Source organism: Camelus ferus, chromosome 4 (genome assembly GCF_009834535.1).
Source record: "Camelus ferus isolate YT-003-E chromosome 4, BCGSAC_Cfer_1.0, whole genome shotgun sequence".
Classification (NCBI taxonomy): Eukaryota; Metazoa; Chordata; class Mammalia; order Artiodactyla; family Camelidae; genus Camelus; species Camelus ferus.
In genome coordinates this window covers 62,947,823-62,961,935 of record NC_045699.1, presented here as the reverse complement: position 1 = coordinate 62,961,935, position 14,113 = coordinate 62,947,823, and the positions used below count along the sequence as shown (strand labels likewise).

General features: G+C 37.7%; 1 protein-coding gene across 4 annotated transcripts in view; it reads right to left on the bottom strand.

Annotated features, from left to right (window-relative positions):
• Positions 1 to 13,854, bottom strand: part of CNTRL (centriolin) — a 76,429-nt gene extending 62,575 nt beyond the window's left edge. For all 4 annotated transcript variants that reach the window (XM_032478329.1, XM_032478332.1, XM_032478330.1 and 1 more), the window contains exons 1-3: positions 13,723 to 13,854; positions 4,948 to 5,195; positions 3,211 to 3,341 (exon numbers count right to left, since the gene is read on the bottom strand). In XM_032478329.1, the coding sequence (XP_032334220.1) occupies positions 3,211 to 3,341; positions 4,948 to 5,164 (348 nt within the window). In that variant the 5' untranslated portion in view covers positions 5,165 to 5,195; positions 13,723 to 13,854. The remainder of the gene's footprint in view (positions 1 to 3,210; positions 3,342 to 4,947; positions 5,196 to 13,722) is intronic.
• Positions 13,855 to 14,113: the final 259 nt, after the last annotated feature.

Genomic DNA, 14,113 nt, shown 5'->3' with positions numbered 1-14,113 from the left:
TGGCCACTCTCCTCAAACTGCCAAACTCTCCTTGCCCCTTGGTGGATGACACTTCCTAATCACTGAAAAACTGAAGCTTAGCCACCAAGAATTCCCCCACCAATCCCTTCATCCACCTCGACTTTTCTATGCCTCTCCCTTTCTCCCCTACTTCCTTCAAAGTTCAGCTAGGTACTTATGCTCTTGCATGACCTCACCCACCTCCTCTCCCCATGCTCTTGCATCTTCAGTCTCTTTCTCCCTTCTGGATCATCCCCTCAAGTTTAAAAACAGTCACTATTCAACAGATATTACGCACTTACTACAAACCAGATGTGGCACCAAGCAATGGAGACATACCAGTGATTGAGACAATCTCCCTGCTGCAGGAACCTATATTCAACATGCTCAGTCTCCTCTATGTAATACAAACCATCTCACACTGAACTTGTTTCCTATCAGGCTTTCATTTTCTCTCTCGTCACCACATTCTCACACAAGTTGTGTACATTTGCTCACTCTGCCGCCTTCCGTTCACTCTTATCCTATTGGTAAGGCGATATACCTTCCACCCTGACTATGGATTCAAAAAGTTCCCTCCAAGACCCCCATTCATTCATCCTTACCACAATATTTATCAAACATGGATTATGTGCCAGGAGCTGCTCCAGGCACTGGATACATGGAAATACAGTGGTGAATAAGGAAAACAAGGGTCTTGCTTTCAGTCGCAGAGAAAGCCAATTAACAGAGAAATAAAAATTTCAGGCAGTGAAGTATACCAGCAAGAAAATAAAGATAATGTGGTGTGACGGAACGCAAGGCACCAAGAGAGCAGATTCTGTTTGCTGTGTTCACTGCAATAGTGCTGATGTGTGGCACATATGGATTCTAAATAAATATTTGTTGACTGAAAAACATGAGGAGTAACTGAGGAAAAGGTGGTTAACTGCAATTAGGTGGTAAGAGAAGGTCTCACAGAAAGAGGAAGTATATTGAATTGAGACCCTAATATTGAGAATCCAACTGTGTGAACGTCTGGGTAGAGGAAAAAAAAAATGCAAATCCCTCTAAAACAATAAACCTGATAGGTTTGAGAAATAGAAGGAAGGGCTTTTAAATTGCCAAACCAAATAACATCTTCCAAGTTTTCATCCTATTTGATGATTCTGTGACATTTTATATCATCCTTTCCTGCCTGAAGTTGTCCCTCCTTTGGCCTCCGTTCATCACACTCTTGGATCTTCTCTTATTCCAACAGCCCCATCAGACTTTTTCATTGGGTCTGACTCTCCCATGTGCTCACTCTCTTTTTTTGATGCCCCCTCACTATTTCTCCTCTTATTCCTAGGCATTCTCCACACTAAGCTCTAAGTTCCCAGAGATTAGAAAGTAAGCTTATTCACTTCTGTATCTATTCCTACAGCCTCACATAATGCCTGGCATAGAATAACCACACATATTCATTAACTTGTTATTTTATTTTCATAACCTTTAAACTCCAGGATGTCTTTTTTCCTTTTTAATTACACAAGACATAAATATAGTCCAATAAAAATTTCAAAACAAAGCATAAAAAGTTCTCTTCATCAGGTCCCCAGGCACATAAAATAATCTCACTGCTGAAAGGTAACCACTGTTAAGAGGCTAGTGTAAGTACACCCAGACCTTTTTATTAATTTACATCTATATATATACAGATAGGAAAACAAAACTTTAAAAAAATATTTTGAGAGCTTACTATACAAAATATTTTACAATTTGCTTTTTTCATTAAATATACTGGAACATTTTCCCACATTAATACAAAGAGCTTTTTTTTTTTAAGAAACTTGGTATTACTTAATGATATATTGCACCATAATTTTTTAAAGCACTCCCCTATTGACAGACATTTGCTTAGTTCCATATTTCTATTTTAAATAAGGCTTTAAAACATGACTATAAAGACATTTTTGGGTATGTATGCAAATATTAGTAGAATAGCCAACAAAGTGTAGAGCTGCTGCGTTGGTGAATGTAAACTCAGTAAGTATAAAGTCAATTGCTGGATCAAATAAGCACATTTGAAATTTTGATAAATATTACCAAGCTGTTTTCCTAAAATGCTATACCAATCTATACATTCTCTAAGACCATATGAGAACACTCATTGCTTACACTTTTGTGAACACTGAAATCATCTTTTAAATTCTTGTCCATTAGACACACAGATGGGAAATGGTATCAAACTATTGTTCTATTTCACATCTTTTTTGATATTAATGAAGTGGAACAGATTTTCATGTTAATATTAGACATTTATAATACTTTTGAAAAAGGACTGCTCATATCCTTTGCACATATTCCATTTGGTTGTCTCTTTCTATTGAACTGCAGGAACTCTTTATATTATGTGGATATTCTTACATGTGTTGCAAACACTACCTGTCAGCTTGTTTTTTTTTTAACTTTTTAAAAGATATCGTTCATTAAATACAACTTTTTAATCTTTATGTAAGCTAAATCTGTCAACATTTTGCTTTGTGGTATTAGGGTTGGTGTTTGCTTAGAAGGCCTTTCCAACTCTAATATTTAAAAATATATTCTCCTATATTCTTTCCTGATACATTTATAGAGCTTTTGTCGGTTGATTTTTGTTTTTTGTTTTCATTAAGATCTTCAATCTTCTGGAATTAATTTTTGTGACTAACATAGTAGGTATCTAAGTTTATATTTTTTCCAATTAAAAAATTAACTTGGCTATTACAATGTGCTCCTGTTGTATAGTTTATGAATAAAGCGGTAAACACTCTAGAACAGGGATCAACAGACTTTTTCTGTAAAAGACCAGATGCAAGTATTTTTGGCTTTGTGAGCCACATAGTCTCTGTGACAACCACTTACCTCTGTTATTATAGTACAAAAACCAGCACAGACAATATGTAAACAAATATAATTGTGCTCTAATAAAACTTTATCAACAAAAATAGACAGTAGGCTCAATTTGGCCTGCAGGCTGTAGTTTGCTGACCCCTTCTCAAAAGAGAATCAAAATGTACAGAATAATAGGAGCTTATGAATTTGAAGATGCCATACTTCTGATGTAGAACTTTCACTGGAAACAATCTGCTACAAATTAGGTGATATTACGATGAAATAGTACTGTAAATCTAACATAATTCTTTAAAAATTTTTAAAGCACATAAAAAGTAAAAACAATGCCTATATTCAGAAATGTTGTTAACTTACCCTAAATTTCTTGCCACCATCTTTAGAAAGTGAAAGGTTCAGAGATTTTACCAAGGCCAAATTGTCTTGTTTAGTAAGTTTTTTAACCAGGGCCTCTGTAATATATCGAACTCCTACATGTGAATCAGCTTCTGAAATGACACAAACAAATCATTATCAGTAGAGGAAGACATGAATATTTCGAAAACAAATTGTTTTGATGTTACATAATAAAAAAAAGTTAAGCTATGCAAATGTGAAGACAGCTGGATAGTTCTAATTGCAATGTTTTAATAATAATATTTTACTTAATGTAGCATTTCATAATAATGACAACAGTTATACTCTATAAATATTGTGTACCAAGCTTTGTGCTAAGTGCTTTACCTTTTAAAAATTTAATTTGTATAACAAATCTTTGGGGTAGAAATTATTATTCCCTTTTATTAAAAAATTACAATAATTTGCTCAAGATCTTGTAGCTTGCAATGTGCAAATCCAGGACTTGAACCCAGGCAGATAATTCCAAAACTTAACACTTCTAATCACATGCAGCACTGAAGTTTTCAGCAATATTTTAATGTTAGTTACTTTTTAAAATAAACTGGCACTATTTAGTTGTTTGTTTTATAAAATTCCAATCCAAAGCTCAAAAACACTGGAATTCCTACAAATTATCTTTTCTTATTTTTTTTATGGTGGGAAACTCAAATTTGTTGCTTTTTTAAATACAGAGGATCACAACATATCTTATAGAGATAAAGTACTAACTTAATGGATCACACATCCTGTCCCAAGACTTTCCTGGATATTGCCATCAAAGCTTGTTAAAGCCAAGTTCCATTTTACAAAAGCAGCCATAAAAAGAAAAATACTTCCTGGTTCTTTCTTTATGAATCAAAAAAAAAAAAAATTAATCCTGGGTTCAGATACAGGCTGCAGGCCAAACTTTCCCTATAATTACTTATAATAAGTTGATATTACATTTATTTTGGTTCAAAAAAATAATTTTTAAAAATTTGGGCCATTCTAGGAAAGAAAATGACTAATATTCTAAAAATATTGATCAAATTAGAAATAACAATGTACCAGCTGACACAAAGGATATAGTTTAAACTCAATGCTGATACTGTTTATTAATAAACACTGATTAATACTCATGTCTACAGATTTTAATGACTGTGATTTCATGACTTACCAAAGAAATCACAAAAAGTTTTCTTTCACAATTAACCACATGAAATTGATTCATTTAAAAGAGAATTTGTTTTTGAAAACAGATTCACAGACTAACACAATGCTTTTAAGAAAAAAAATTAAAAACTTGCTAAAGCATATATATGTCCCTTATGTGAAAATCGGTCTATCCACACATAAGTAGTTTTCCAATAAGCAGACTGGAATAACCCAAGGGTGGATAACATTTTTATACTGAATTAAGGTGCTCCGTTCTGAAGTGAACAGATATGCCCTCCCGCTAACCAAGGATGATGGTAATTTGGCACATGAGCTTTAAGGCACTCCCCCACCACAAGAAATGAAGATTCCTCTTTTTGGAAACTCCCTCCTAACCCTTTTAGACATCTTCACCCTCACCCAGAAGCCACCATCCTCCACTGTCCTTACACAATTTCTGTCAATAAAAACAAAAGGTCAAGTCCATAGTAGCATATGCACTACATGTGGACCAGAAAAGTTCAATATTTTCCATCTCTACTAAAGAATATGTGGTGAAATTCTTAGATTAAAAGGCAATACCTTTATGGCCTTGGTAGTCCAACAGCATGGTGTTTTCACCTATAATCTCGACTTTCTCACACCACTGTTTTCCAGAATGAAAAGGCACAGTCTCGGATCCACTTAAAGGTGAAAGTGACCTAGATCTCATATTGGACATAAGAGATGATGGACTAGAAGAGTGAGATGATGGTGGCATCTTGGCTTTGGAAATTTTTTGCTGAGGTCCTTTCTTCATTGCAAGAATAAAGCCAGGTATCCATCAAAACCTGTAAGAGTTTTCAGTATATTTAACCAGATTAATTTTTAGAGCTATCAAAACTCTTATATTAATCTATTTCTAGAATTTTCAAGACTACAAAGTTATAAAGTCAGAGGCTACATACAGATGCTAGAACCCACAATACTGCAAGTGGATGGGAGTAGACACTATTTTAAACACTGCTGATTACCCTGCCAGAGGGAAAAGAGACCTCCAAAGGGTCTTATACTGGCACATACTCCAGCCATAAGTCTTACCCGTCATTTTGGTTCTCAATTTATTGGACTGAGCTAGTCACAATGCCTCTTCTACCCACAAGGGGTCCTAGAATGCAGGAAGCTGGAAATATGTGGCACTCAGCAGTACTTCATACTGATAAGCACTCTCTCCTTCCTATAACAGTTTCTGCCTTTGGTTTCTGGGACACCACACTCTCCTGGTGTCCTGTTGTCTCCCTGGCTACTTCCTTGGCCTCCTTTGCTGGCTACGGCTCTCCTACTCAATCTTTAAATGTCAAAGTTCCTCAAGTCTCTTCTGGTCTCTCTCTAATCTTATTTTAGACAATCTAATGCACATCCATAGTTCCCAGTGCCACTGTATACTGATACTTATATCTTCAATCAAACCTTTCTCTGAATTCCGGACACCTATTCCCAGCTGCCTACTTGATATCCATTGGCATCCTGAATCAACATGTCCAAGCTGAATTTATTATTTTCATTCCTCCCTCATTTTCCTCCCATCCTGTTCCTCCTTCAGTGTTCCCTAACTAGTAAGCAATGCTCATGGGAATAAGCTGGAAACCTGGGAGTCATTCTGGATGCTTCCTTCTCCCTTCTTCCCCTACTTAACCACTCACCAAGTTTTGTCAATTCTACCTCATAAATATCTCTCAAATTAGTCTACTTCTTCCCATCTCCACTCTCGTCCACTCTAATCCATGCCCTCAAGTTGCTATAACAGCTTCTCACTGATCTGTCTACAAGCTCTCTTGCCTTCCTCCTCCATCACTACATTGCAGTCAGATAGCCAGAGTGATCTATTTAAAAACTTAATCACTCTGTAATAAATGAAACATTTACCATGGCCTATGAGGTCAGTCCCCTGTGATATGGCTCTGTCTCTCTAGCTTCACATCTGTTACTGCTTCCCTCAACTCTGTGGGCTCCAGCTACATGGACCCCTACACATAATTTCTCCTGCCACAAATGCTTGTCCTCAGTCTTTTTCTTTTCTTTTTTAACCTTTTACCTTTAAAATTTTACCATCTTAACCATTTTTAAGCACACAGTTCAGTGGCATTAAATAAAGTCATAATGTTGTGCAAGCATCACCATCATCTATCTTCTCATCTTGTAAAACTGAAATTCTATACCTATTAAACAATTCCTCCCCATTTCTCCCGCCCCAGCTCTTGGCAACCACCACTCTATTTTCCATTTTTATGATTTTGACTACTCCACATATTTCATATAAGTGGAATCATACAATATTTGTTTTTCCATGACTGGCCTATTTCACTTAGCATGTCTCCAGGGTTCATCTGTGTTACAGCAAATGTCAGAATTTACTTCCTTCTTAAGACAATAATATTCCATTGTACGCATATACAACATTTTGTTTCATCCATCAATGAACACTTGGGTTGCTTCCATGTTTTACCTATTGTGAATAATACTGCTTGGCCATAGGTGTACAAATATCTCTTTAAGACCTTGCCTTCAATTCTTTAGGGTAAAGACTCAGAAGTGGAATTGCTGGATGATATGGCAATTCAATTTTCAGTTTTTTTGAGGAACTGCCACACTGTTTTCTACAGCAGGTGTACATTTTATATTCCCACCAACAGTGTATGAGGGTTCCAATTTCACCAAATTCTTGCCAACATTTGTTATTTTTTGTTTTTAACTGTAGCCATCCCAGTGGGTATGAGGTGGTATCTCACTGTACTTTTGATTTGCATTTCCCTAGTGTTTAGTGATGTTGAGCATCTTTTCACGTGCTTATTGACCATTTGTACATCTTCTTTGAAGAAATGTCTACCCAAGTCTTTAGCCCAAAATAGGGTTGTTTGATTTTTGTTGTTGGTTCAGTTTTAGGAATTCTCTTTATATACAATCTGGATATTAATCCTTTATCAGATATATGATTTGCAAAAATTTTCTCCTATTCTGTGAATTGACTTTTTATTCTGTGATATTGTCTTTTGATGCTCATTTAAATTTTCTTAAGAAGTTGAATTTATCTATTTTTTCTTTTGTTGCCTGTGCTTTTGGTGTCATATCCAAGAAATTATTGCCAAATCCAATGTCATGAGACTTTTGCTCTGTGGTTTCTTCTAAGAGATTCATAATATGAGGTCTTACATTTAGGTCTTTGATGCATTTTGAGTTAATTTTTGTATATGGTATTAAACGTCAAACTTCATTCTTTTGCATATGGATATCCAGTTTTCCCAGCACCATTTTTTAAAAAGACTGCCCTTTCCCCACTGAATGGTCTTGTCACTCTTGTCAAAAATCATTTAACCACATACGGGACGGTTTTTATTTCTGGGCTTTCTATTCTATCCTGCTCTATGTCTGTCTTTCTGTCAGAACAATGCTGTTTTGTTTACCGTAGCTTTGTAGTAAGTTTTGAAATCAGGAAGTGAGTCCTTTAGCTTTGTTCCTTTTTAAGATTGTTCTGGCTATTTGGTGTCCCCAGTCTCATCATATTCATCCTTAGTCTTTCTTCAGAGATCAGCTAAATTGTTGCTTTCTCAGGAAAGCCTCCTCCATAGGGAGACTAAATAAAGTACTCAGTTATATATTCTTAATCAATCTATTTTTTCCTCAGAGAGTCATAGTTTGCTATATTTATTTATTATTTGCTTAACATCTGTCTCTCCACTGGACTGTAAGCTCCATGAGAGCTTGTTTTGTTTACTGTCTCCCTAGTCTAGCATAGTGCCTGACACCTAGCAAGAACTCAACAAATTACTTGTTGAATAATGAATGAATAAATGAAGTTACTTTCTACCCATCCCTCTCCCTCACCCATCAAGACATTGATTCTAGTTCTGAAATATTTCTAAATTCATTTCTATCTTTATAGCCACTGGCCTAGATCCAACTTTATCATCTCGCTTAGACTATTATGATACTTTCTTAACCAGCTTCCAATCTTCCTTTACCTCACCATCAAGCCAATCTCCACCTTTGACTCACTTAACATCATAAAAACAAAGAATTTTGATGGTTCTCACTGCCTGTAAGTCTAAATAAACATTTCAGCATCATAGATAGGACTCACCACAATCTGCCCAACTTTCTAGCTAACCTCTTACTCCTCCTCATCACGCATCCTGCACTCCGGTCATCTTTTTATTATTATCTGGACACAGCATGAGTTTCTGCTCATGAATTTCCATCTCCTTAAAATGGTATCCTCTTCTTCCTCTCTACCAACTGAAATGTCACTGTATTTGCAAAGGCTTTCCAGAAATCCACTTCCTTCAGGTAGAATTAATAGTTCCTGCTCATTATCACACTGAATATACCTCTATCAGAGAACTTGTCCTACTATATATATTTATGCTCGCTCAGCATGTAACATCCACAAGTTGAGGGATAATGCCTTATTCATCTCTGAAGTCCCAACACCTCAATGGTAGGTTATGAATGTACCTCACATTTTACAACTAGAATTCAATCTGTGTGGAAATCTTACTTTCAACAGTGTGCATATTCTCTCTGTACATGAATGCGTGTCTATGTTTCTGTTGCAGTATATTATACATATAGATAAGTGCACAAATCATAAGTGTGCAGCTCCATGAATTTTTATACAGTGAATACAAGCTGTGTAACCACTATCCAGATCAAGAAACAGAATAATACCAGAACTCCAGAAGCCCTCTTGTATCCTCTTTTAAGTCATTAATCCCCACACATGGGTAATCAATATCCTGACTTCCAACACCAAATTTTTAAACTATTTTTACTTTAAGGAAATGAAATCATAGACTATCTTTTATATTTGCTTTCTTTTGTTAAACATTATGCTTTCTATATCATTCATGTTTGTTTCATGCTATTTGAAAAACATCTGATCACTTCAAACTCCCATGCCTACTATTGCTTGCCAAAAAAATCAATTTCATTGAAGTTTAGGTCTTCCAGAAGGAACTAAAGCATTTTTTAATGAAAAGGAACTTAGCCAACTTCCTTTACTTTTTATATAAGAAAATTAAGGTCCAGAATGGTAAACAATTTGGTCAGACACAGTGCTGGCTGGAATAACGATGAGAATCCTTTCTCATCTCAAATGAATTTGTAAGTCGAGTTACATAATTAAATAGTAGAATGTTAGTTCTATGAAAGTAGAGATATTGTTCACTGACGTATTCCAGGCCTATAACAGAGCCTAGAAGATAGTAGATAATTAATATTCATTGAATATTTTATTCATAGAAAACATGGAACCAATAAAATGCTATTCAGTACTTCAACAAATGGATATCATCATGAGCAATATTGGTCGTTAATATGAAGAGTCCTAATTTACAAGGTTACGTTTATGCAAAAAAGATTTTCATGATATACAATTGCTACTACAAGTACATTTAGTCTAAAAACATTATAAATATTATAAATCTGACAAACTTTTAGACCAAAAAAACTTATAAGATGTATAGGTCTTGAGCAAGGCTGCATTAACAATGATCCTATTTGTGCTGAATATCCATAATGCCTCCTGCTCTTACTACTTAAAATGTGAAGACATAACACAAATTATTTTTTAGAAAAGTAGTTTTGAATCCAAAGATTTTGGGTAGCTCAAATATTAATGCCATACAATTGGTATTAGATAGAAATATAATGGTTTGAAGTGTGAATATCTTCATATATAATAAATACCCCTTCACAGGTATGTATATGGGTATTATTTATATAGGCTGGTATTATAAAGAAATTTATTTTTTAAATGGTTGGAACACATGCAATATAAAGGAGATGCAATGTAAAGGAGAGCTGCCATTAATACAGCGAATCAATCAACCAACACTTAGCAGATGACGATATAGTTATTCTAGGAATGCTGATCTTGCCAAAACGTTTCTGGAATTCCTCTTTGGGTCCTGCTTTCAGAATTAATTTAAAAGTCTCACAAGAAAACTAGGGCCATCACTTCAGCACACTTTGTTTTTATTTTCCCAGTTTGATTCTTAACCTTATCATGTGTCAAACACTGTGATAAGCTCTTACATATATCATCACATTAGAGGATTAAATACAACTGTATGAAATATGTGTTATTATCTCCGATTTTAAAGATTAAGAAGTTTAAAACTTTGTTCAGTCTCATAACTAACTGGTTAAGCTAAGACTTGAATCCTGATCTGATTCCAAAGCTCATGACTTCATTATCATGTCACATCGCTGACTGAGTTTTCTGGAGACCAGACCATGTTCAACTCACTCTCTAGGGCCTACCATGGGTACCTTACACAAAACAGACCATAAACAAATGCCACTAAATGACCTTGACTAATAGATGACATATACTATAAAAACAATTCCTGAAGGAAAAACAAAATTTAATACAACAATATCATCATGACCTCACAATCTAGCTTCTTAAGATGACTAATTTGAAGGAAACCAAACCTGCTACATTTGTTTTTAGGTGATTATTATTCCACAGTTATACAGTACAACATGTTCCACAAACTTATGTCTTTACTTTCTCTTTCGTTTTTTCATGTCAAATCACCCACATGGATCAGAAAAGCTTCCCCTCAATTCACATAACAATTTATGCCATAGCCACAAGGCTTTGGGTCCTAATTTCACAAGTGTGGTAAGCAATTTTTGTGTCACCATCCTGCCAAGGCAAAAAGTCTTTAAGTAATAGCATTGATTCTGTGCTAATCTGCACTGGTGTTCTTTCTAAATAATAATACACACGAGTTTGAAAGCGCTAAGAGGTATGTGCTTTAATAGTAAGATTTTATTCATTCCTAAATTAAATATAGTTTTCAAAAAGGCAAGAGATTAAATAAACAAAAGAGGGAGGTACAGGGCCCAGTTATCACTTCTTTATGTCTATGTCTTTCTCTACCCCACAACATGGCAGAAAATAACAAAATTAGAATGACAGTGTGCTACATGCTACAGAGATATGCTTTATATATTTTTTAGTTTCTTGGTTTAAAAAATGCACATCCTGTACTTTTATGCAATGCAATTATTTTCAACCCGCATCTTAATCTTATTTCTAAATTCTTAAAATACTGAGCCATCCTGAATTCCTCTCAGAACATCCTAATGACCAAGACTCTTTGGGCCTCACTAGACTATCATGAGGTCCTTTACCTCTCCTGATTAGAAAAACTCTTACTTATAGAGTTAAAAAAATATTAGAATGGATTCCAGAAATCTAAATCAACTCCTTCCTTTAATGAATATAACAGGAAAGATTAAGTGGTGGTTCCAAAGTCACAATGCATTTCCAGATCCCCTTCCAGGGTTACCATAGCTCTTGTAAAGCTGGGAAATACGATCTCATAGAAGAGCTAACTCAGTGAAATGGGCTTAGGGATTTACCGTGCTGGAGAAAGGCTGGCATTATTTCAGAGACCATCACCTGGTGGTAGTAAAATCTTGAACCACAATTTTAAGGGAGAGATGGGGATGTTATTTGACCTAGGCTGTAGTTTGCAATCATATAAACAAAGACCAAGCAATAGAAAAGAGAAGACAGAGCTGAGAGGTAGGGCTAGAGTGTGTGAATGGACAGGATAAAGAGAAAACAAAACAAACAAAACAAGTCCAAAGCTGGAGATACATTTTGAAGGCCCAGAAGGTGGGCCTTCTGCAGAGCAAGAGAAAGCCACTGGAATGATGTGATAACGATCATATAACCAGGCATCCTGTCTTTCTCAGACTCAAGATACTTGCCCCGATCTAACAATCCCCTCCATCATAGCTTAGTAGAGACCACAACTCCATGTCTATCTAGCCTTCCCTAACATTCCTAATTTTCCATCTTCTTCTCTGATCTTTTCCAAATGAGACAAATCTCAATAATCCCCAAACTTTCCATTTCTCTTCCAGCCACTCCAATATGCAAATGTCCGTCCCCATTTCTTGACCTCCATATCCCTCTCCACTGCATCCCACAGCCCTTTAATCGCATCTCAGTACTTTCCATGTAATTCTACTTCACACAATACCCTCAGACCCATTTAAATACTCTTACTCTCTAAGTTCTTTCAAATACCCTGATTCCCATTCCTCTCTAAAGGCAATTCTCCCATCCTGTGCTTGTCAACCTCTGCCTCCCAACCTCTGCCTCCCATCCTTCCCACAGATTCTGTTCCAATTCCCTCACACAGTTATTAGTCTCCTCCATTTCTCTACAGTTCTTTCCAGAACCCTGCCTCAACACTTCTAAAATCCATCTTGATTTCCCAAACTGCTCAATGAGCAAATATTCTGACATCCTAATCCATTCCAATACTCTGACTTCTGTTTATTCCCCTCTTCAAACAAAATACTCAAACCTCCACCCAACCCTCTTATCTGAGCCCAATTGCCTATCTACTTGCCTCTCCCTTCTAACAACCCAACATCTGTGTCCTTCTCCATCCTATTAACATCCTAAATTCTCCTCTCACATCTCTCTCCATTCTACTCAGGTATCCGAAAACCCAAGCTTCCCATCCCTTTCCATTATTTTGTTTACTCATTCAATTTTATTTAGCAACTTTTATGTGCCAAGAACTGTGCTAGGCTCTAAGAATATGAAAATCCCATCCAAGTTATTTTAAATTCTAAATCAGTTAATACATGCAAAGGACTAAAGGACTTAGAACTGAATCTGGCACAGAACGTACACTCAACAGTAATTAGTAACTATTTTCACAAATGAGTAAACATTTGCTCAGGAAGATTAAGGAACGTGCCCAAAGTCACAGAGCCGGTAAGTAACACAAGGTGGTAGAATAAAGACTTGAAACCAAGTTTTGACTTCAAAATGCACCTGTCCCTTAACCGTTATACAACAAAGTATTTGCTTTTCCCCTCCTTTTAACATTTCTTCCCAAAATCCTAACATTTTTCTCTGTGTACTGCATTCTGCGCCATCCTATGACGCCCGTCCGGATACCCAAATCATCCCGTATCCCTCTCATTCCCCACAGACATCTGGCTCACCTCAGCCCCTCCCTCCTCCTCTCGGTGGCGAGACGCCCACCCTTCTCGGCGCCGCACCCCCGCGTCCACACCTACCCACACTCTCCTCCTCTACCCCAACCGCCCCCGCACCACCCTCACCCCTGACCTCGCTTCTCATCCAAACCTCCCTCCATCATCCTCCCCACGCCCGTTCCGGGCCCTCCCCTCCTTCCCATCCAATCCCAATCCCCAGGCACACGCCCCCGCCCCGAATCCATCCCACACTCTGTCCAGGCCTTCCTGTCTTCGCCGCCGGCCCCCACCACTCGGTCCAGATGCCAGAGAACGGCCTCGACCAGGCCTGGCACTCACCGCGGAGGAGCCGGGCCGAGTGGGCCCGCGGGACCAAACCGGGCGGAGACGCGCCGGTCGTTCCCTTTAGGCGCCCAGCGGCGCGGCCGCCATTTTGTTGTGTTGTGCCGGTTGCCGTGGGGCGGTGCGAGCGGTATGGGCGGGGTCTGCAGCGGCCACGCCCCTCCCCGGAGCAGGGGGCGGGGCCTGGCTTCCCGCCACAGGGGCTGCGGGCGCGCAAAGGCGCGCGGGAGCCCGGGAACCCGCGAGAGGCGTGGTTTCCTGCTGCAGCCGGTAGGGCGGCTCGTCTTTCTCTGAGGCGAAGCGGCGGTCGCCTCACACCCAGGCTCCGACACACTCTTTGGAGTCTGGACCACTGGACGACCTGAGGGACCGACGAAGCGCTGTCGCC